This window comes from Tachysurus fulvidraco, chromosome 22, assembly GCF_022655615.1.
Source record: "Tachysurus fulvidraco isolate hzauxx_2018 chromosome 22, HZAU_PFXX_2.0, whole genome shotgun sequence".
Taxonomy (NCBI): Eukaryota; Metazoa; Chordata; class Actinopteri; order Siluriformes; family Bagridae; genus Tachysurus; species Tachysurus fulvidraco.
The window spans coordinates 9,255,254-9,279,893 of record NC_062539.1 but is presented as its reverse complement, the minus strand read 5'-3'; the positions used below and the strand labels follow the sequence as shown (position 1 = coordinate 9,279,893).

General features: G+C 36.8%; 1 protein-coding gene across 5 annotated transcripts in view; it reads right to left on the bottom strand.

The window, feature by feature from the left end:
- wu:fb63a08 (MAM and LDL-receptor class A domain-containing protein 1) overlaps positions 1-24,640 on the bottom strand; it is a 35,557-nt gene that overhangs the window by 4,121 nt on the left and 6,796 nt on the right. The window contains exons 10-36 of one of the 5 annotated variants that reach the window (XM_027143255.2): positions 21,775-22,061; positions 21,319-21,584; positions 21,014-21,091; positions 20,792-20,929; positions 20,210-20,463; positions 14,840-14,990; positions 14,472-14,609; positions 13,980-14,236; positions 13,615-13,699; positions 11,567-11,800; positions 11,075-11,331; positions 10,707-10,791; positions 9,474-9,707; positions 8,982-9,238; positions 8,617-8,701; positions 7,371-7,604; positions 6,880-7,136; positions 6,510-6,594; positions 5,512-5,745; positions 5,018-5,274; positions 4,650-4,734; positions 3,367-3,600; positions 2,876-3,132; positions 2,504-2,588; positions 1,241-1,474; positions 749-1,005; positions 378-462 (exon numbers count right to left, since the gene is read on the bottom strand). In XM_027143255.2, the coding sequence (XP_026999056.2) occupies positions 378-462; positions 749-1,005; positions 1,241-1,474; positions 2,504-2,588; positions 2,876-3,132; positions 3,367-3,600; positions 4,650-4,734; positions 5,018-5,274; positions 5,512-5,745; positions 6,510-6,594; positions 6,880-7,136; positions 7,371-7,604; positions 8,617-8,701; positions 8,982-9,238; positions 9,474-9,707; positions 10,707-10,791; positions 11,075-11,331; positions 11,567-11,800; positions 13,615-13,699; positions 13,980-14,236; positions 14,472-14,609; positions 14,840-14,990; positions 20,210-20,463; positions 20,792-20,929; positions 21,014-21,091; positions 21,319-21,584; positions 21,775-22,061 (5,110 nt within the window). The remainder of the gene's footprint in view (positions 1-377; positions 463-748; positions 1,006-1,240; positions 1,475-2,503; positions 2,589-2,875; positions 3,133-3,366; positions 3,601-4,649; positions 4,735-5,017; positions 5,275-5,511; positions 5,746-6,509; positions 6,595-6,879; positions 7,137-7,370; positions 7,605-8,616; positions 8,702-8,981; positions 9,239-9,473; positions 9,708-10,706; positions 10,792-11,074; positions 11,332-11,566; positions 11,801-13,614; positions 13,700-13,979; positions 14,237-14,471; positions 14,610-14,839; positions 14,991-20,209; positions 20,464-20,791; positions 20,930-21,013; positions 21,092-21,318; positions 21,585-21,774; positions 22,062-24,640) is intronic. The other 4 variants (XM_047806672.1, XM_047806674.1, XM_047806675.1 and 1 more) reach the window with 4 other exon arrangements.

Sequence of the window (24,640 nt, the reverse complement as noted above, 5' to 3'; positions counted from 1 at the left end):
ACTACTCTTACATGAATGTAGCACTAATAAAAAAGTAAGCAGAAAAAGTGGTATCTTTAAAAAAAAAACCATGAAAACATTTTTTTTTTTTTTTAGAAACATTGCTTTGGTTTGTCCTTCAGGTGTAACTCTTCAAAATACTACATAGAACCATGTAAAATAAAGTGCCCAACAAAAAGTAATACAAGCAATATCTTTTTAGAAAGTTTGCATTATTGAACAATCAAAAACACTTGGAGAACTCTTTTCATAAGAGTCCAGCTATTGCAAATTTATCATCTTCAAACTAGCACAAAACCCCTCTGTTCATATGAAGCCTTTAGTGGGATTAACCAAAATTTTGAACACTGATATAGATCATAAAATTAAACAAGCACCTTCACACTGTCCTCTGTGTATTAAGACGTCGTCCAGGGCCACATCTGACCTAGCATTGTCTCCTCGGCGTCCTTCAAATAAAATCTAAAAAAAAAAATACATAATTTTTCAGCTTTAGTGATTTTAAAGCTTGCCACACAGACAGATCTAAACAGATCTAATTGATTGAAATGATCAATATTTAAGATGTCCCTTGTCTCTTCATATAAAGCACCGCATTGACATATACCTGTACTCTCCAATAATCAGTAATAGCTTATTTATAATCTTTTTAGTGTAAACTGCTACAATAAAATGTACATTTACAATCTTGAACAAAAATGAACATAAACAAGTACAAACACTGAAATTAATATGTTGCTAAACTGACCCTGAATGTGCTATGGGGTGTGATGTCCACTTGAGCCTGATGCCAGACATTTCCCTGGTTTTCTCTCTTTCTCCAAACCTCCTGGGCCACATTCCCATGTAACAGGTAGACAGTCAGTCCCATAGTCCAGCTAGACCCGTACATGTGATACCAGAACTGTAGACACTGGGGTTGGACATCTGAGCATTCCTCACTGAGGAGACGAGCTGTGTCTCCATGAGTGGCGCTGTCTCCCTCAATGTACAGGTAGTAACCAGCTAGTAATGGAGAGTTGGAGGAAGTAAATTGAATAGAGGCATTGATGGTGAATTCCATCATTTTTTAGACTGCATGGAATGATCAATAAATGACAGTTTATACCTCCAACATTAAGACAAAATTTCCATTACAATGATTTGTGGAAACAGTAACAAAGTCTCTTTAATTATTTATTTAGTTTTACCGTACATTCAATGAAGAGTTCAAAGTTATTAAATAAATGAGGACACTTACTTCCTGTTGTGTGGTCAGATGAAGGGCCAGTCAGTGCTGTAGATGTAGGACCGTTATGTCTCGTCCAGTCAAAAACATCAGTCGCTAACTGACTCCATGTGCACAGGTCATTGTCAAAATTGCAGTCAAATGTGCACACAGGTGAAAATACAGATTTGATTATTGGGCTGCTGATTGTAGGGGTTATTGCTGGCTTTCCAGGTGCAGGGTGAACAGTCTGATGGCTTATTAAATCTATAGTGCAGAAAAATGAATAAATAAATAAATAAATAAATAAATAAATAAATAAAATGACATATTTATCTTGACATTTTTCATTCTGTTGGCAGATATTTTATAAATAAATGCTTAAAATGAACATAAATATATGTGAATTGAAAAAAGACTATTTAAAGTTTAAAATTAGTCAAAACCTCCATGAACATGTTCATTAATGTACAATTTATTTTATAGTAATCATAAAAGCATAGAGATAAATATAACTATTACTAAAGTATCTTCACATGCTGAGATATTATATTTGAATTGTATCCACCTTCATGTGCACAATGAATTGTTTTGTCAGACATTTTTACTAATATCATAGTAATTCCATGTAATTTAATTTAACCTGATGACACAATGCATGCTGAAAATAATAATTTAATTTAGTCATAGTATCCATGAATATGTTTATTAATGTAAAAATGTAATCATAAAAACATAGAAATAAATACAACTATTTCTAAAATAACTTCATGTGCTAAGATATTATCGTTGTAGTGTATCTAGCTTCATCTTCACAATAAATTGTTTTGTCAGTTTAATTTAGTACTATTATACTAATTTCATCTAATTGAATGTAAACAGGTGACACAATGCATATTCAAAATAATAACTTAAGGACTACTCTTACATGAATGTAGCACTAATAAAAAAGTAAGCAGAAAAAGTGGTATCTTTTAAAAAAAAACCATGAAAACATTTTTTTTTTTTTTTTTAGAAACATTGCTTTGGTTTGTCCTTCAGGTGTAACTCTTCAAAATACTACATAGAACCATGTAAAATTAAGTGCCCAACAAAAAGTAATACAAGCAATATCTTTTTAGAAAGTTTGCATTATTGAACAATCAAAAACACTTGGAGAACTCTTTTCATAAGAGTCCAGCTATTGCAAATTTATCATCTTCAAACTAGCACAAAACCCCTCTGTTCATATGAAGCCTTTAGTGGGATTAACCAAAATTTTGAACACTGATATAGATCATAAAATTAAACAAGCACCTTCACACTGTCCTCTGTGTATTAAGACGTCGTCCAGGGCCACATCTGACCTAGCATTGTCTCCTCGGCGTCCTTCAAATAAAATCTAAAAAAAAAAAATACATAATTTTTCAGCTTTAGTGATTTTAAAGCTTGCCACACAGACAGATCTAAACAGATCTAATTGATTGAAATGATCAATATTTAAGATGTCCCTTGTCTCTTCATATAAAGCACCGCATTGACATATACCTGTACTCTCCAATAATCAGTAATAGCTTATTTATAATCTTTTTAGTGTAAACTGCTACAATAAAATGTACATTTAAAATCTTGAACAAAAATGAACATAAACAAGTACAAACACTGAAATTAATATGTTGCTAAACTGACCCTGAATGTGCTATGGGGTGTGATGTCCACTTGAGCCTGATGCCAGACATTTCCCTGGTTTTCTCTCTTTCTCCAAACCTCCTGGGCCACATTCCCATGTAACAGGTAGACAGTCAGTCCCATAGTCCAGCTAGACCCGTACATGTGATACCAGAACTGTAGACACTGGGGTTGGACATCTGAGCATTCCTCACTGAGGAGACGAGCTGTGTCTCCATGAGTGGCGCTGTCTCCCTCAATGTACAGGTAGTAACCAGCTAGTAATGGAGAGTTGGAGGAAGTAAATTGAATAGAGGCATTGATGGTGAATTCCATCATTTTTTAGACTGCATGGAATGATCAATAAATGACAGTTTATACCTCCAACATTAAGACAAAATTTCCATTAAAATGATTGGGGAAACAGTAACAAAGTCTCTTTAATTATTTATTTAGTTTTACCGTACATTCAATGAAGAGTTCAAAGTTATTAAATAAATGAGGACACTTACTTCCTGTTGTGTGGTCAGATGAAGGGCCAGTCAGTGCTGTAGATGTAGGACCGTTATGTCTCGTCCAGTCAAAAACATCAGTCGCTAACTGACTCCATGTGCACAGGTCATTGTCAAAATTGCAGTCAAATGTGCACACAGGTGAAAATACAGATTTGATTATTGGGCTGCTGATTGTAGGGGTTATTGCTGGCTTTCCAGGTGCAGGGTGAACAGTCTGATGGCTTATTAAATCTATAGTGCAGAAAAATGAATAAATAAATAAATAAATAAATAAATAAATAAATAAATAAATAAATAAATAAAATGACATATTTATCTTGACATTTTTCATTCTGTTGGCAGATATTTTATAAATAAATGCTTAAAATGAACATAAATATATGTGAATTGAAAAAAGACTATTTAAAGTTTAAAATTAGTCAAAACCTCCATGAACATGTTCATTAATGTACAATTTATTTTATAGTAATCATAAAAGCATAGAGATAAATATAACTATTACTAAAGTATCTTCACATGCTGAGATATTATATTTGAATTGTATCCACCTTCATGTGCACAATGAATTGTTTTGTCAGACATTTTTACTAATATCATAGTAATTCCATGTAATTTAATTTAACCTGATGACACAATGCATGCTGAAAATAATAATTTAATTTAGTCATAGTATCCATGAATATGTTTATTAATGTAAAAATGTAATCATAAAAACATAGAAATAAATACAACTATTTCTAAAATAACTTCATGTGCTAAGATATTATCGTTGTAGTGTATCTAGCTTCATCTTCACAATAAATTGTTTTGTCAGTTTAATTTAGTACTATTATACTAATTTCATCTAATTGAATGTAAACAGGTGACACAATGCATATTCAAAATAATAACTTAAGGACTACTCTTACATGAATGTAGCACTAATAAAAAAGTAAGCAGAAAAAGTGGTATCTTTAAAAAAAAAACCATGAAAACATTTTTTTTTTTTTTTTTTAGAAACATTGCTTTGGTTTGTCCTTCAGGTGTAACTCTTCAAAATACTACATAGAACCATGTAAAATAAAGTGCCCAACAAAAAGTAATACAAGCAATATCTTTTTAGAAAGTTAGCATTATTGAACAATCAAAAACACTTGGAGAACTCTTTTCATAAGAGTCCAGCTATTGCAAATTTATCATCTTCTTCAAACTAGCACGAAACCCCTCTGTTCATATGAAGCCTTTAGTGGGATTAACCAAAATTTTGAACACTGATATAGATCATAAAATTAAACAAGCACCTTCACACTGTCCTCTGTGTATTAAGATGTCGTCCAGGGCCACATCTGACCTAGCATTGTCTCCTCGGCGTCCTTCAAATAAAATCTAAAAAAAAAAATACATAATTTTTCAGCTTTAGCGATTTTAAAGCTTGCCAAGCAGACAGATCTAATCAGTCATTTGATTGAAATGATCAATATGTAAAATGCCCCTTGTCTCTTCATGTAAACCACCGCATTGACATATACATTTACTCTCCAATAATCAGTAATAGCTTATTTATATTATTTTAATGTAAACCACTACAATAAAATGTACATTTAAAATCTTGAACAAAAATGAACATAAACAAGTACAAATACTGAAATTAATATGTTGCTAAACTGACCCTGAATGTGCTATTGGGTGTGATGTCCACTTGAGCCTGATGCCAGACATTTCCCTGGTTTTCTCTCTTTCTCCAAACCTCCTGGGCCACATTTCCATGTAACAGGTAGACAGTCAGTCCCATAGTCCAGCTAGACCCGTACATGTGATACCAGAACTGCAGACACTGGGGTTGGACATCAGAGCATTCCTCACTGAGGAGACGAGCTGTGTCTCCATGAGTGGCGCTGTCTCCCTCAATGTACAGGTAGTAACCAGCTAGTCATGGAGAGTTGGAGGAAGTAAATTGATTAGAGGCATTGATGGTGTATTCCATAATTTTTTAGACTGCATGGAATGAATAAAATAATTGACAGTTTATACCTCCAACATTAAGACAAAATTTGCATTACAATGATTTTGGAAAACAGTAACAAAGTCTCTTTAATTATTTATTTAGTTTTACCATACATTCAATGAAGATTTCATAGTTATTAAATAAATGAGGATACTTACTTCCTGTTGTGTGGTCAGATGAAGGGCCAGTCAGTGCTGTAGATGTAGGACCGCTATGTCTCGTCCAGTCAAAGACATCGGTCGCTAACTGACTCCATGTGCCCAGGTCACTGTCAAAATTGCAGTCAAATGTGCACACAGGTGAGACTGCAGATTTGGTAGTTGGGCTGGTGACTGTAGGGATAACTGTTGGCTTATTAGGTGCAGGTGAAACAGTCTGATGGCTTATTAAATCTATAGTGCAGAAAACATTTAAATTAAAAAATATACACACATGTTTTACAAATTTATAGCTTGACATTTCTTATTGTGTTGTCAAATATTTTAGAAATAAATGTCTAAAATGAACATAAATATAGGTTAATAAAACAAGACTATTTCAAGTTCAGAATTAGTCAAAATATCCACAAATTTGTTTATTAATCTAAAAATGTAATCATAAAAACATAGAAATAAATATAACTAATTCTAAAATAACTTCATGTGCTAAGATATTATCGTTGTAGTGTATCTAGCTTCATCTTCACAATAAATTGTTTTGTCAGTTTAATTTAGTAATATTATACTAATTCCATTTAATTGAATGTAAACAGGTGACACAATGCATATTGAAAATAATAACTTAAGGACTACTGTTACATGAATGTAGCACTAATAAAAAAAGTAAGCAGAAAAAGTGGTATCTTAAAAAAACATGAAAACATTTTTTTTTAGAAACATTGCTTTGGCTTTTCCTTCTGGTGTAACTCTTCAAAATACTACATAGAACCATGTAAAATAAAGTGCCCAACAAAAAGTAATACAAGCAACATCTTTTTAGAAAGTTAGCATTATTGAACAATCAAAAACACTTGGAGAACTCTTTTCATAAGAGTCCAGCTATTGCAAATTTATCATCTTCTTCAAACTAGCACAAAACCCCTCTGTTCATATAAAGTCTTTAGTGGGATTAACCAAAATTGTGAACACTGATATAGATCATAAAATTAAACAAGCACCTTCACACTGTCCTCTGTGTATTAAGACGTCATCCAGGGCCACATCTGACCTAGCATTGTCTCCTCGGCGTCCTTCAAATAAAATCTAAAAAAAACAAACATAATTTTTCAGCTTTTGTGATTTTAAAGCTTGCCACACAGACGGATCTAAACAGATCTAATTGATTGAAATGATCAATATTTAAGATGTCCCTTGTCTCTTCATATAAAGCACAGCATTGACATATACCTGTACTCTCCAATAATCAGTAATAGCTTATTTATAATCTTTTTAGTGTAAACTGCTACAATAAAATGTACATTTAAAATCTTGAACAAAAATGATCATAAACAAGTACAAACACTGAAATTAATATGTTGCTAAACTGACCCTGAATGTGCTATGGGGTGTGATGTCCACTTGAGCCTGATGCCAGACATTTCCCTGGTTTTCTCTCTTTCTCCAAACCTCCTGGGCCACATTCCCATGTAACAGGTAGACAGTCAGTCCCATAGTCCAGCTAGACCCGTACATGTGATACCAGAACTGCAGACACTGGGGTTGGACATCAGAGCATTCCTCACTGAGGAGACGAGCTGTGTCTCCATGAGTGGCGCTGTCTCCCTCAATGTACAGGTAGTAACCAGCTAGTAATGGAGAGTTGGAGGAAGTAAATTGAATAGAGGCATTGATGGTGAATTCCATCATTTTTTAGACTGCATGGAATGATCAATAAATGACAGTTTATACCTCCAACATTAAGACAAAATTTCCATTAAAATGATTGGGGAAACAGTAACAAAGTCTCTTTAATTATTTATTTAGTTTTACCGTACATTCAATGAAGAGTTCAAAGTTATTAAATAAATGAGGACACTTACTTCCTGTTGTGTGGTCAGATGAAGGGCCAGTCAGTGCTGTAGATGTAGGACCGTTATGTCTCGTCCAGTCAAAAACATCAGTCGCTAACTGACTCCATGTGCACAGGTCATTGTCAAAATTGCAGTCAAATGTGCACACAGGTGAAAATACAGATTTGATTATTGGGCTGCTGATTGTAGGGGTTATTGCTGGCTTTCCAGGTGCAGGGTGAACAGTCTGATGGCTTATTAAATCTATAGTGCAGAAAAATTAAAAAATTAAAAAGTCATAAAATGACATATTTATCTTGACATTTTTCATTCTGTTGGCAGATATTTTATAAATAAATGCTTAAAATGAACATAAATATATGTGAATAGAAAAAAGACTATTTAAAGTTTAAAATTAGTCAAAACCTCCATGAACATGTTCATTAATGTACAATTTATTTTATAGTAATCATAAAAGCATAGAGATAAATATAACTATTACTAAAGTATCTTCACATGCTGAGATATTATATTTGAATTGTATCCACCTTCATGTGCACAATGAATTGTTTTGTCAGACATTTTTACTAATATCATAGTAATTCCATGTAATTTAATTTAACCTGATGACACAATGCATGCTGAAAATAATAATTTAATTTAGTCATAGTATCCATGAATATGTTTATTAATGTAAAAATGTAATCATAAAAACATAGAAATAAATACAACTATTTCTAAAATAACTTCATGTGCTAAGATATTATCGTTGTAGTGTATCTAGCTTCATCTTCACAATAAATTGTTTTGTCAGTTTAATTTAGTACTATTATACTAATTTCATCTAATTGAATGTAAACAGGTGACACAATGCATATTCAAAATAATAACTTAAGGACTACTCTTACATGAATGTAGCACTAATAAAAAAGTAAGCAGAAAAAGTGGTATCTTTAAAAAAAAAAAAACATGAAAACATTTTTTTTTTTTTTTTAGAAACATTGCTTTGGTTTGTCCTTCAGGTGTAACTCTTCAAAATACTACATAGAACCATGTAAAATAAAGTGCCCAACAAAAATTAATACAAGCAATATCTTTTTAGAAAGTTTGCATTATTGAACAATCAAAAACACTTGGAGAACTCTTTTCATAAGAGTCCAGCTATTGCAAATTTATCATCTTCAAACTAGCACAAAACCCCTCTGTTCATATGAAGCCTTTAGTGGGATTAACCAAAATTTTGAACACTGATATAGATCATAAAATTAACAAGCACCTTCACACTGTCCTCTGTATATTAAGACGTCGTCCAGGGCCACATCTGACCTAGCATTGTCTCCTCGGCGTCCTTCAAATAAAATCTAAAAATAAAAGATTCCATTTCAGCTTTAGCGATTTTAAAGCTTGCCACACAGACAGATCTAAACAGATCTAATTGATTGAAATGATCAATATTTCAGATGTCCCTTGTCTCTTCATATAAAGCACAGCATTGACATATACTTGTACTCTCCAATAATCAGTAATAGCTTATTTATAATCTTTTTAGTGTAAACTGCTACAATAAAATGTACATTTAAAATCTTGAACAAAAATGAACATAAACAAGTACAAACACTGAAATTAATTTGCTAAACTGACCCTGAATGTGCTATTGGGTGTGATGTCCACTTGAGCCTGATGCCAGACATTTCCCTGGTTTTCTCTCTTTCTCCAAACCTCCTGGGCGACATTCCCATGTAACAGGTAGACAGTCAGTCCCATAGTCCAGCTAGACCCGTACATGTGATACCAGAACTGTAGACACTGGGGTTGGACATCAGAGCATTCCTCACTGAGGAGACGAGCTGTGTCTCCATGAGTGGCGCCGTCTCCCTCAATGTACAGGTAGTAACCAGCTAGTAATGGAGAGTTGGAGGAAGTAAATTGAATAGAGGCATTGATGGTGAATTCCATCATTTTTTAGACTGCATGGAATGATCAATAAATGACAGTTTATACCTCCAACATTAAGACAAAATTTCCATTACAATGATTTGTGGAAACAGTAACAAAGTCTCTTTAATTATTTATTTAGTTTTACCGTACATTCAATGAAGAGTTCAAAGTTATTAAATAAATGAGGACACTTACTTCCTGTTGTGTGGTCAGATGAAGGGCCAGTCAGTGCTGTAGATGTAGGACCGTTATGTCTCGTCCAGTCAAAAACATCAGTCGCTAACTGACTCCATGTGCACAGGTCATTGTCAAAATTGCAGTCAAATGTGCACACAGGTGAAAATACAGATTTGATTATTGGGCTGCTGATTGTAGGGGTTATTGCTGGCTTTCCAGGTGCAGGGTGAACAGTCTGATGGCTTATTAAATCTATAGTGCAGAAAAATTTAAAAATAAATAAATAAATAAAATGACATATTTATCTTGACATTTTTCATTCTGTTGGCAGATATTTTATAAATAAATGCTTAAAATAAACATAAATATATGTGAATAGAAAAAAGAATATTTAAAGTTTAAAATTAGTCAAAACCTCCATGAACATGTTCATTAATGTACAATTTATTTTATAGTAATCATAAAAGCATAGAGATAAATATAACTATTACTAAAGTATCTTCACATGCTGAGATATTATATTTGAATTGTATCCACCTTCATGTGCACAATGAATTGTTTTGTCAGACATTTTTACTAATATCATAGAAATTCCATGTAATTTAATTTAACCTGATGACACAATGCATGCTGAAAATAATAATTTAATTTAGTCATAGTATCCATGAATATGTTTATTAATGTAAAAATGTAATCATAAAAACATAGAAATAAATACAACTATTTCTAAAATAACTTCATGTGCTAAGATATTATCGTTGTAGTGTATCTAGCTTCATCTTCACAATAAATTGTTTTGTCAGTTTAATTTAGTACTATTATACTAATTTCATCTAATTGAATGTAAACAGGTGACACAATGCATATTCAAAATAATAACTTAAGGACTACTCTTACATGAATGTAGCACTGATAAAAAAGTAAGCAGAAAAAGTGGTATCTTAAAAAAACATGAAAACATTTTTTTTAGAAACATTGCTTTGGCGTGTCCTTCAGGTGTAACTCTTCAAAATACTACATAGAACCATGTAAAATTAAGTGCCCAACAAAAAGTAATACAAGCAATATCTTTTTAGAAAGTTTGCATTATTGAACAATCAAAAACACTTGGAGAACTCTTTTCATAAGAGTCCAGCTATTGCAAATTTATCATCTTCAAACTAGCACGAAACCCCTCTGTTCATATGAAGCCTTTAGTGGGATTAACCAAAATTTTGAACACTGATATAGATCATAAAATTAAACAAGCACCTTCACACTGTCCTCTGTGTATTAAGATGTCGTCCAGGGCCACATCTGACCTAGCATTGTCTCCTTGGCGTCCTTCAAATAAAATCTAAAAAAAAAAATACATAATTTTTCAGCTTTAGCGATTTTAAAGCTTGCCAAGCAGACAGATCTAATCAGTCATTTGATTGAAATGATCAATATGTAAAATGCCCCTTGTCTCTTCATGTAAAGCACCGCATTGACATATACATTTACTCTCCAATAATCAGTAATAGCTTATTTATATTATTTTAATGTAAACCACTACAATAAAATGTACATTTAAAATCTTGAACAAAAATGAACATAAACAAGTACAAACACTGAAATTAATATGTTGCTAAACTGACCCTGAATGTGCTATGGGGTGTGATGTCCACTTGAGCCTGATGCCAGACATTTCCCTGGTTTTCTCTCTTTCTCCAAACCTCCTGGGCCACATTCCCATGTAACAGGTAGACAGTCAGTCCCATAGTCCAGCTAGACCCGTACATGTGATACCAGAACTGCAGACACTGGGGTTGGACATCAGAGCATTCCTCACTGAGGAGACGAGCTGTGTCTCCATGAGTGGCGCTGTCTCCCTCAATGTACAGGTAGTAACCAGCTAGTAATGGAGAGTTGGAGGAAGTAAATTGAATAGAGGCATTGATGGTGAATTCCATCATTTTTTAGACTGCATGGAATGATCAATAAATGACAGTTTATACCTCCAACATTAAGACAAAATTTCCATTACAATGATTTGGGGAAACAGTAACAAAGTCTCTTTAATTATTTATTTAGTTTTACCGTACATTCAATGAAGAGTTCAAAGTTATTAAATAAATGAGGACGCTTACTTCCTGTTGTGTGGTCAGATGAAGGGCCAGTCAGTGCTGTAGATGTAGGACCGTTATGTCTCGTCCAGTCAAAAACATCAGTCGCTAACTGACTCCATGTGCACAGGTCATTGTCAAAATTGCAGTCAAATGTGCACACATGTGAAAATACAGATTTGATTATTGGGCTGCTGATTGTAGGGGTTATTGCTGGCTTTCCAGGTGCAGGGTGAACAGTCTGATGGCTTATTAAATCTATAGTTCAGAAAAATAAAAAAATTAAAAAGTCATAAAATGACATATTTATCTTGACATTTTTCATTCTGTTGGCAGATATTTTATAAATAAATGCTTAAAATGAACATAAATATATGTGAATAGAAAAAAGACTATTTAAAGTTTAAAATTAGTCAAAACCTCCATGAACATGTTCATTAATGTACAATTTATTTTATTGTAATCATAAAAGCATAGAGATAAATATAACTATTACTAAAGTATATTCACATGCTGAGATATTATATTTGAATTGTATCCACCTTCATGTGCACAATGAATTGTTTTGTCAGACATTTTTACTAATATCATAGTAATTCCATGTAATTTAATTTAACCTGATGACACAATGCATGTTGAAAATAATAATTTAAGAACCACTGTTACATGAAAATACTGTAGAACTAATTAAGAAGTAAGAAGGAAAAGTGGTATCTTCAAAAAAACAAGAGAAAAAACTGTGTTGCTTTGGCTTGGCCTTCTGGTACAACTCTTCAAAATTCTACATAGAGCTATGCAAAACACACCCCCCCCCCCAAAAAAAAAGAAAAAAAAATACTACAAACACTATCTTTTTATAAAAGATTCTTGAACAATCAGAAATGCTTGGAAACTCTTCTATGGTGGCCGAGAAGAGCAAAACAAATCTGAAAACAAACTAACAAATCCAAAAACACATCAACAAATCCAAAAACGCATTAACAAATCCAAAAACAAATTAACAAATCCAAAAACACATTAACAAACCCTAAAAAACATCAACAAATCCGAAAACAAATTTAACAAATACGAAAACAAATGAACAAATCCGAAAACACATTAACAAATCCGAAAACACATTAAAAAAATCCGAAAACACATTAACAACTCCGAAAACAAATTAACAAATCCGGAAACACATTAACAAATCCGAATGCACATTAACAAATCCGGAAAAACACTGACAATTCAGACAACCCGGAAACGGTAGCTATCGTTTGTGAATGGATACTTACCAATCATCGCACGAGACACCTGTCACTCAAGATATACAGGTATGGAATCTTATGTGTAATGTGTAAAGTTCTCCATTTAAATATTAAAAAATAACAAAATTAATCCACAGTAATCCATTCCATCCATCCATTCCAACTTTTACCTGCGGCAGACTGTTGAACTTCATGTATACCTCGAGTGACAGGTCCAATGATCGGTACGTGTTCCAATCACAAACTATACCAACCTCTTCCGGGTTGTCTGAATTGTCGTTGTGTTTTTGGATTTGTTATTGTGTTTCGTGCAATGATCCAGACAACCTGGAAAAGGTAGGTATAGTTTGTGAATGGAAACTTACTGATCATTGTACAAGAGAGCTGTCATTCAACATATACAGGTGAATGACAGGTGTCTTGTCCGATGATCGGTAAGTTTCCATTCGCAAATTATACCTACCGTTTCCGGGTTGTCTGAATTGTCATTGTGTTTTCGGATTTGTTAATGTGTTTTCGGATTTGTTAATGTGTTTTCGCATTTGTTGTTTTGTTTTCGGATTTGATAATGTGTTTTTGGATTTGTTAATTTGTTTTCGGATTTGTTGATGTGTTTTCGGATTTGTCGTTTTGTTTTCGGATTTGTTAATGCGTTTTGCACTTCTCGGCCACCGTACTTTTTATCCAGTCCAGTTATAGCAAATTTATCATCATCATATTCTTCAAACTAGCCAAAAAACGTTCTGTTCATATGAAGGCTTTAATAAAATTAACCCAAATTTTGAACACTAATAAAGATGAAAGATTATAAAAATAAACAAGCACCTTCACACTGTCCTCTGTATATTAAGATGTCATCCAGGGCCACATCTGACCTAGTATTCTCTCCTCGGCGTCCTTCAAATAAAATCTAAAAAACACAGATAGATTTTCAGCTTTATTGATTTTAGAGTTTGCTAAACAGACAGATCTAATCAGTTATTTGATTGAAATGATCAATATTTAAAATGTCCCTTGTCTGTTTATGTAAAGCACAGCATTGACATATACATTTACTCTCCAATCTTCAGTAATAGCTTATTTATATTATTTTTAATGTAAACTGCAACAGAAAACGTACATTCAAAATTTTGAATAAAGATTATGTTAAACAAGTACAAACACTGAAATTAATATGTTGTTAAACTGACCCTGAATGTGCTATGGGGTGTGATGTCCACTTGAGCCTGATGCCAGACATTCCCCTGGTTTTCTCTCTTTCTCCAAACCTCCTGGGCCACATTCCCATGTAAAAGGTAGACAGTCAGTCCCATAGTCCAGCTAGACCCGTACATGTGATACCAGAACTGCAGACACTGGGGTTGGACATCAGAGCATTCCTCACTAAGGAGACGAGCTGTGTCTCCATGAGTGGCGCTGTCTCCCTCAATGTACAGGTAGTAACCAGCTAGTAATGGAGAGTTGGAGGAAGTAAATTGAATAGAGGCATTGATGGTGAATTCCATCATTTTTTAGACTGCATGGAATGATCAATAAATGACAGTTTATACCTCCAAAATTAAAGCAAAATTTGCAGTATAATGATTTGGGGAAACAGTAACAAAGAGTCTACTTTTTTTTATTTCATTATAGTGCATAAGCACTTAAAAGTTCAAAGTTATTAAATAAATGAGGATACTTACTTCCTGTTGTGTGGTCAGATGAAGGGCCAGTCAATGCTGTAGATGTAGGACCATTGTGTCTCGTCCAATCAAAAACATCAGTTAACATTTGAGTCCATGTGCAAAGATTGTTCTCAAAATTGCAGTTCATTCCACACACTGTCAAAATAGTAAATTAATTTGAGTCATAAACAATTTCACATACTACACATATAACATAAAACAAAACAATAAACTCAAATACTGATTCTCTCATTTAAAATTGTAGAAACTATGTACCAGTTACATAGTCTGTACATTCCTAGTTAGTTTATTTTACACTATTATTATCTCTAAAACACATTAGCAATGTGATAAATTCATTATTTTTATCATTGATGATTAGTCACCTGAGGTAGTAACAAACATGTTTCCACTGGTTGGTGATGGCACCTCAGGTTTTGGCATCACGCTACTTATACATTTTCCATCTACTATGGTCACATCATCCCATGCCACATCTGACTGAGCATTTGAACCCCTTATGCCTTCCACAATAATCTGAAACAATTTATGTAAATGTATTTAATATGGATCTTTCCATGTACATTTATATGTGTGAAAATCAAAAACTAGATTCATGACATTACTTAAGTTAAAACTACACCAGGTTTACGTATGTTACCCAGTTCCCAGAAAGGGAACAAAACGCTGTCAGGGCTGATGCTATGGGAATTTTTCCTTGAGGAAGTTGTATCTGAAGCTCTCTGTGCACAAACACCAATTTAATGACTTGGGAAGGACATGTGAAAAAAGTGGTTGCATGCCAGCAATTCCATTTAAGGGCATCTAGATCAAATTACTGCAGCTTCTATTTGTCTGAATGATGCACGGGAAGACGCACAGGGCTTGGCCAGCGACTGATGCTATGGGCCTATAAGCATACCTCCATGGACTGGTTGATGACTGTGCCAGAGGCCGTGAGAGAGCATGAGCGGACTGGGAACAGAACATCAAATGCCTTGCAGGACCTCTGACCCTGGAGCGGGGTCCAGGTCCAGGTTATAGAACCTAAAGGTGTGCAGAGAGGACCAACCCACCACCGCACTGATATCTTCAAGGGGAACAACCCTGGCTAAGGCACTGCATGAGGCAATACCCCTAGAGAAGTGAGCACCGATGCCAAGAGGCAAGGCAAGACCTCATAGTAATGGCCTCCACTACCCAGTGCTGCTTGGAAACTGGATTACCCCTGTAGCGTCTGGCACCGTTCATTTTAGATTTCATGTCCCAGGCACCCTAAATTTCAACATCTACTCCTCAATTAACCGATGACCACCCCGTTTTACGATTTTATTGAGGGCTACACTCCACAGCGTCACATACCCACACCTGGCTCAAGAATGTCTGGAGTCTCCACAAAGACCAGATAACCCCATGCGGCTCATTGGGGCCCGCAAACAGAACTCACACACACACACACACACACACACACACACACACACACACACACACACACACACACACACACACACACACACAAACACAATGAGACATTCCTTTTACTAATAAAACCCAAGATAAGGTACTCTAGGGTTCTCATTCTTATAACCCTTTTTGTAGTGTGTTTCTTCTTTTAAGGCTTGCCTGACTTAAAATTTTTTGCTCCTTAATTTCCTGACAAGGGTGTATTTTATTCATGTGTCAGAAAACAACATTGTACAAGAGAGCGAAAGGCGCCATACCATCTTAATACACCCTGGATCAAACTTTAAAGTCATCTAAAAGTTTGATAGCTAAACCACGCACACAGACACCTGAAACAAAGGGAGTTTTTCCCTCCAAAATCCTGACCGAAGTATTGGTCATCTCCCCAAAGATGGGTGGAGTTCGCGACCTTGAAATTGTCAGAAACACCACTAATCCGTGGTCAGACTTTCGGAACAGCTTCAAGACGACTCCATCTTCCTTCAAAGAAGTTCCAGCAAGCTTCACTTCCAAGAACGACAACTGCTCTGATCTTCAGGAGAACTTGGAAGAACGTCTGACCCCACTCTAACTGACTTTTCAGAGATTTCTCTGTTGCATCCGGACTCTTGTGCAGTAAGCCAATGCAAGTAACCGTTTCCTTTACCAACCAATTTAGATGCGTAATTTTAAGTGGGAATCTTTCATTGAATCTTAAGGTGAACTTAAGTTTCTGTGACGATTTCCCAGTTAGGGTGTGTTTTAATTTTGAGTCTAAGCTTGCCATCCCTTTCCTTCCTTTCTCTAATTTCTTCTTTCCAGTCTCTTCCCCCCTTTCCCTAATTTTAATTTCTTTTGTTTTATTTTATTTTAATCTTCGTTTTCCCTATTTCTTTTGTTTGTTTGTGTAGTTAGTTTTATGTTGTGTTTGTCTCATTCATTAAATGGCATAATTTTGAGCCACAGGTGATTTGTCTCTGAATATCGCTCACAAATTAAGGTACCTGCAACATCAGGTCTGAACTACATGCTCTATTCAGTTAATTTAATTTAAATTACGGTATACAGTAAAAGGAAAGCGAATCTTTATTGGCCGGGAAGATACCGCCTTCATAGAATTAATAAAGGCACACGGCCTGTTCGCCGGACGAACAGACCAAATAAGCGTAACCTTAATTCCAGTACCGTTAATTTCAACTTACGTTAAAATATTTAGAAGTCACTATAACACGTTATAGTTACTTATAAATATTTACCTTGCTTCGCGAGCCAAAATCGCTACACCCCTGTTTCAGGTCCCAAAACAGACAAACAGGGAGAAAGAGTTATGCCACGAGCTTGAGCAGTGGATATAAGTCCTCAAGACCCTTACTGGGCAAAGCAAATGCAGTCTCTCTTGCTCCACCAACTCATGGGTTAGAGGACAGTAGGCCTGCAGGATGACTGGACAAATCGACATCCTGGTCACCATAGAAACATATGCTGTTATGGGGTGTAGGATAGCCTTAGATGTGCTTCTAAGTCTATGCAGGCAGGGGCGATCGACAGGGACTGCAAATCTCCCACTCTTTTGAGAGAGGCCAAGGCTAGGATTAGAGCCATCTTCAGGGTCACAAACTTCTCAGAGGCTGAATCCATGGGATCAAAGGTGGCTTCCAGCAGCCCCTCCAAGACCACAGAGCGATCCCTGGAATGAAGGCACTTTCTATAGGAAGGTCTCAGCCCCCTGACAATACACAAAATATGAGAGACCAGAGGGTGCTTACCAAAGGATGCCCTGAGGACAAGTTCATGGTTTGCAATGATGCCGGTCAAATACACTTTTAAAGATGGGGACAGGCCCAGAGAAAAGCAAGACTGCAGGAACTCCAGCACAGTGAACTAGATCCTGACAGCACTCATTGCACCATAGGTGAAAAAGCCTCAACTTCAGAGCATACAGCCTAGACAGAAACCTCCAATGGAGTGCCATCTAGGAGGGAGACTAGGTCCATGAACCAAACTAGAGAGGGCCAACAAGGAGTAACTAGGTGAAGGTTGACTTTGACTTGTGAAAGCAGAGCTACCGGGGGAAAGGCATACAGATGGAGCCTCGGCCATGTTTGTACCAAGGCATCTAGGCCCAGAGGGGCCAGATGAGAGAGGGAAAACCACAGTGGAAAGTGGGTCGACTCCTTGGAGGTGAACAGATCCATTTCCACCTAGCTGGAAATCTGCCAAATACGATTCACCACATGGGGGTGAAGATGCCACTTCCCAGGCCTGAGCACCTGTCTCAACAGGAAGTCTGCCTTAAATTCCCTACATCTCCAGGCAATTTATGTGCCATGAGAGATAAGGACCCTCCCATAGACCACCACTTGAAGGAGACGGTGACTTGCCGCAATCGTGGGACCCAAGGTCAGGAACCGGGGTCTTCTTCACATAAAAAGGGTACAAATGTGCAACCCTTATAAAAGTGATGTGATGTCTACAAGGATGAAAGCCCACACAACTGAGCCAGAGCTGGAATGGCCCAGACCCAAAGGCATAAATTTGGCATCTATACTTAGTGATAGAGAGGCTTCGGCCTAGCCGAATACCTTTCACTGCTGACAAGATGGAAGCTACCCAAGCGGGGGACAGACTTGCCAGCAAGTGGGGTCCCAAACTACCCCCAGAAAGGTGGTTAGCTGAGAAGGAGAAAACACACACTTTTCTGGGTTCAATCTGAGGCCTAGAGACCTCATATGTTCTAGCACAGCATCTCAATAACTTGCGGCCATAGTGTTCAACTGGGCCAGAATGAGCCAGTCTTCTAGGTAATTCATTATATGGATGCCCTGGAGATGGAGCGGTGCCAAGGCAGGGAACATGCACTTCATAAATGTCCATGGTGAAAGGGCAAGGCCAAAAGGAAGAACAACAATACTGGTACACTAAGCCCCAAAAGTGAACCTAAGGAACTTTCTGTGCTCTGCCAAAATGCCTATGTGAAAATAAGCATCTTTGAGGTCTATCATTACAAACCAGCATCTTGAACTTCCAGGGCCCACTGAGACATGGCTGGTAGTTGTTCCCACACTGCCCTGTTGTCTGAGAGTTGTGTCAACCTGTGGTAGATCTCCCAGTTCCCTGAAACAGTGCACTGGCAGGTTCTAACCCAGGGTACAGGTATGTGCAAGGAAGATGAGCGGGGACAGACCCTACTGCTTCCTGAAGCACCATAGGTGGCAAGGCAGGAAGTAAAAGAAGCCTTCTTGAAAAGGATGCTCCTAGGAACCCCAGCCCTTAAGCATCATGGTTTCCTCTGGCCGATATGATGGACCTGGTTGGGTTAGGTGCCGCTGAAAGTTTATCCAGGCTGCTCGCCACTCCCTGAATGCCGCCGACTGACGCTTCACCTCCTGGTGCCTGTTGACAATAGTACTTAATGCGTCACCAAACAAGCCCTGAGGTGAAATCGGGGCGTCAAGGAGAAAGAACCTATCCTTGTTTCTAATCTCTGTTAAGTTGAGCCACAGGTGCACCTCCGTGGCAACCAGCACAGCCATTGAACTGCCTATGAAGCGGGCGTCTGTTTTATGGCACGGAGCGCAAGTTCTGTGGCTTGGCAGAGCTCAGCTACCCCCTGATGTTCCAATCCCTTGCCACCATCAACCTCTTTCAGCAGGTCAGCCTGATAGGAATGCAAAACTGCATATAGGCCTTAACCACAAGGGCTGAAGTAGCTTTGCAAGGCTTGGATGGAGGCACAGGCTTCTTCCATGCGGGAGATGTAGGAGAGACATAGCTCACAATCATCTATTCTATACCAGGCTTCACCCCATACCCATGATTTTCAAGCCTTATAATGGATGAAAAGTCAGACATGGCCAGGGAAAGCCCCTCCCCACCCGCACCTCTTGTATATATATATATATATTTTTTCCTGCACTAGACCGACAGAACAGACAATCGACACAAACATACACAGAGTGCTTCCCGAAGAAAAGAAGCTAGAATAATGTAACGTAGATGCCCTTATATGGACTTGCCGGTGCGTAATCACTTTGTCACATGTCCTTCCCGAGCCATTAAACTTCCTCAATGAAGCATTCCCATAGTGTGAGCCCTGAACAGTGTTGAGTTCCGTCGAAATGGAACATTGTTTAGGATAATATCACTAGGAACAATCTGAATATTGCAAATACATTGATACAATTTAAAATGTTTATTTAGAGGTAAAAGAGGTGACAATGTTAGGCCTAAAATATAAATAGATCAAAAATGTATTTTTAGATCTAATAAATTTCAGTTTTACAAACCTAGAATTTTTCCTATCCAATACATACCTGGAATGGTCCTACTGGGTTAATCTCAACTTGGGCAGGGTGCCAGTGGTTGCCTTGATTATTGGCTATAGACCATATTTTGGTGGCACGGTTCTCTTCTAACAGGTAAATGTTAAGCATCATAGATGCCCCACCATACATGTGATACCAGAAAGACATGCACTGGGTACCCAAAGTATTGCATTCTGGACTCAACATGCGTGCCGAATCACCATTATAGACTCCGTCACCCTCAATATACATGTAAAAGCCACCTAATAAGTAGTAAGAAGAAAAAAAATAATAATACAAATATAACAATAATAACAATAATAATAATAATAATAATAATAATAATAATAATAATAATAATAATAGTAGTAGTAGTAGTAGTAGTAGTATAATTATTATTGTTATTATGATTTGTAGTACTACTACTAGTAGTAGTAGTAGTCATACAGTATGTTATATAATCAAATGGATTTAGATTGAAATTCTTTTTTATATTTTATAACTTTAAAACTTTAGTGTTAACCATTAACTACGCTTTTGAAGCTTTTGAATTTAGATTTTTGCCAGTCAAAAGAATTTTAAGGCTCGTACTTCCAGTTGTGTGGTCACTGCTTGGGCCAGTAAAATCAGACGGTGTTGATCCAGACAATCTTGACCAGTCAAAACTGTCCTGGATTAATTGATCCCATCCACATTCATCCTGGTCAAAGTTGCAACTCCATAAACAACCTGTGTAATTAAATCCATAACCAATTAGTTTCCATGCTGTTAACTCAAAGAATAAATAATTGAGCACACAGATCCATGGCTTACTTGGACTTGAAATTTGGGTGGTGGGTTGTAAAGGTGTTGGGGTGCTTGGTTTTACTGTTGGCAGTGTGGTTGGAACATCTACAAGATAAAAGAGGATGATCAAAATCTGAACCAGATTGTAATGCCATTATATGCCATTAAGCTACACGTATTCCTTCAACATTGGAATTTAATTTACCCAAGCTTTCATCAAGAGTCTTGAATTAAAATCTATCTTTTAGCATAGTTACCACAATTATAGAAGTACTGTCTTTGTAAATAGTTCATTGCCAAACAAAATTGAACAAAAAAAAAAAAATATTTACCACAGACTGTTCCCTTCCTCCAGTCTCCAAGAAACACCTCAGATACTTCACAGGCTGCCACATAATTTTCTAAAGAAGTACATAGCTGAGTCTGATCACCCCCTGAGGTGCAAAAGTCTTGCACACAGCTGTTCACAAAGATCTGCGGGGGCACAAACCAGTGGCAAGCTTTGAAGGCATCTCCAAACAGCTTACTACACTCCTGAAATCCCTTGTTCTCTAGCTCAGATGAACATTTAGGTTTATTCTCAGACCCATTGATACAACTGTCAATAAAAAAGGATTTTGTTAGTCATACATTTATGTACTGTATGTCATACACTTATACAAGTATGTCAAAGACCTTGTAATTCATACACTTAGTCACACACATAGCTGTTAAGTACTTTTAGACTTTGTAGTAATTATATATCCATTATCTGTATTTAGATATATATTTAGGCTTAAGCTGCTTACGGCCAGTCCTTGTCATGAGTATTCCAACTATTAGCAAAATCATGTGGATATGGAACTACACTGCCACCAGGTGTCAAGAAGTCATCAAACTGACTTCCAGAGTAGGTTCCACAAAGTCCGCACAGCCTGCCTTTGTGTCTCTCATCTACTTGCACAAATAGCCGGTCATTTCCATTGAACAGAAACCTCAAACCAAATTTTGTTTCCACGATCACATATAGACCTGTTTGAGACACACTCACTGAGGTGCTGTGCGAAAAAGGAAGAGTAGTTTGGCTTCCATTCACCTACATAAAAAAGAACATAGAATCAAGTTAATAAGCTAAAGAGCTGTAGCAACAGGACAGCTTATACATTATTATTTTAAAATAAAGCTGCTAGTAGTTTAATGCAGTGACAATCTAATACCAAAGATTGCAAAAAAATAGACTAAGATCTCAACATGAATGAAGTTCCACAATGTTTTTTCAATGGCAGCATCTTAGTGTTCCGCTACATAACTATTAGTGGTGTTCCAAAAGTGCCAATATTTAGTATAACAGAACTGGCACACTTGTTTCACTCCACTTGTATGTGTTCAATGCTTAAAATTCCAAATTTAGTAATAGCTACATTGAACATGTCACTAAACTTATAATGGACTGTTAGTCAGTCTATGCATTGCATGACTACACACACTGTTCTTTCTAGCTGTGATTTCTCTGGAAAGTATTTCATCCACTTAGAAATGTTTATGGTTGTATCTAAGATGAGTGTTATAAAGACTAAGACTAAAAAATCTGTACCATGTACCACCTGTAACATTTTTAAAATCAGTGGATTTTGGACTTCAGAATCTGACCTGAAGACCAGAATCTGAAGTTGTTTCTAAGGTGCGTTCCTCAAAACTACCACCATTGTTATGGTCCCAAAGAAGTCTACAGTGTCCTGCCTCAATGACTATCATCCCGTCACACTCACACCAATAGTTATGAAGTGCTTCGAGAAGCTCGTCATGAGGCACATCAAGACCCAGTTACCACTCTCAATGGACCCCCTACAGTTCGCATATCGTCAAACCGCTCCACAGACGATGCCATTGCCATAGCCCTCCACTTAGCCCTCACCCACCTGGACAATAAAGACATTTATGTACGAATGCTGTTCATAGACTAAACACCTCCCTCTGCAACTGGATCCTGAACTTCCTGACTGGGAGACCTCAGTCAGTCCAGATCGAGAACAGCATCTCCAGCACCACCACACTGAACACTGGAGCCCCTCAGGGCTGCGTGCTCAGTCCACTGCTGTTCACCTTGATGACTCACGAATGTGCAGCAATGCACAGATCGAATCTTATTATCAAGTTCGCCGATGACACGACCGTGGTGGGTCTCATCAACAAGAACGACGAGTCAGCATACAGGGAGGAGGTGCAACAACTAACTGCCTGGTGTAGAGCCAACAACCTTTCTCTGAAAATGGATAAAACTAAAAAGATGGTTGCTGACTTCAGGAGCAACTTCATCCGTAGAGATCGTCAAGAGCACCAAATTTCTTGGTGTTCATCTAGCAGAGAACCTCACCTGGTCACTCAACTCCAGCGCCATCACCAAGAAAGCCCAGCAGCCTCTCTACTTCCTACGAAGGCTGAGAAAGGCACATCTCCCTCCCCCCATCCTGACCATGTTTTACAGAGGGACCATGGAGAGCATCCTGAGCAGCTGCATCACTGTCTGGTCTGGGAACTGTATGATCTCGGATCGCAAAACCCTGCAGCGGAATAGTGAGAACAGCGGAGAAGGTCATTGGGGTTTCTCTTCCCTCTATCATGGACACTTACACCACACGCTGCATCCGCAAAGCCAACAGCATTGTGGATGACCCCACACACCCCTCACACACACTCTTCACCCTCCTGCCGTCTGGAAAAAGGTACCGAAGCATTCGGGCCCTCACAACCAGACTGTGTAATAGTTTCTTCCCACAAACCATCAGACTTCTCAATAACTGAACTGAACTGTACTGAACACAACATACACACACATCATCTGTATGGACTGCACAGACCCTCACAAAACACGTACACTGACACATCAAACTGTTTACATGCTGTTTTGCACACTTTTTTCTGCTGTTTTGCACAAACTGTCCAACATTTCAGCCGTTTTTGCACATATTGTACAATATCTCAGCCATTTTGCACATACTATTCAATATTTCAGTCATTTGCTGTTTTTTTTTTGCACAATTCTATATATTATCCCAAGGACCTGCTGCTAAGAAACTGTGTTCATTCAAATGTTGCTGCACGAAATATTGTTTGAACATTCAGTATTCACATACAGTATTTACACTGGTCGGTCGGCGCTGTTTCTGTTACTGTTTATTGTCTTTTGTGTATTGTATTTTTTGTACTTTTTGTATTGTCTTGTAACTTTCAGTCTACACTGTCTTTTGTCCTGCACTGTCTTGTCTGTCTTGTCCTGCACTGTTTACACCAGGATGCACAGTTGCACTGTATGTGGCTAAGACTACTTACAAGTCTTTAGCCCTGTCTTTGTTTTATGTAGCACCATGATTCTGGAGAAACATTGTCTCATTTCGCTATGTACTGAAACAGCTATATATGGTTGAAATGACAATAAAAGCTTCTTGACTTGACTTGACCAGCCACAGGAATACATTATATTGTTTTTTTAAGTAATACTCTGTCATATATCTGATTAATCTGTTAATTTTGCAGTTATTTTTTATTTCTTGTATGATTGTTAGATTTTTTATGTGAATATTGTATATCATTGTAGCTTTTTGAAAAAATTAGTTCTTAATTCTGCCATTTGCTATATTACACTATGGCCTAATTTATATTCAAAACAAAACAAAA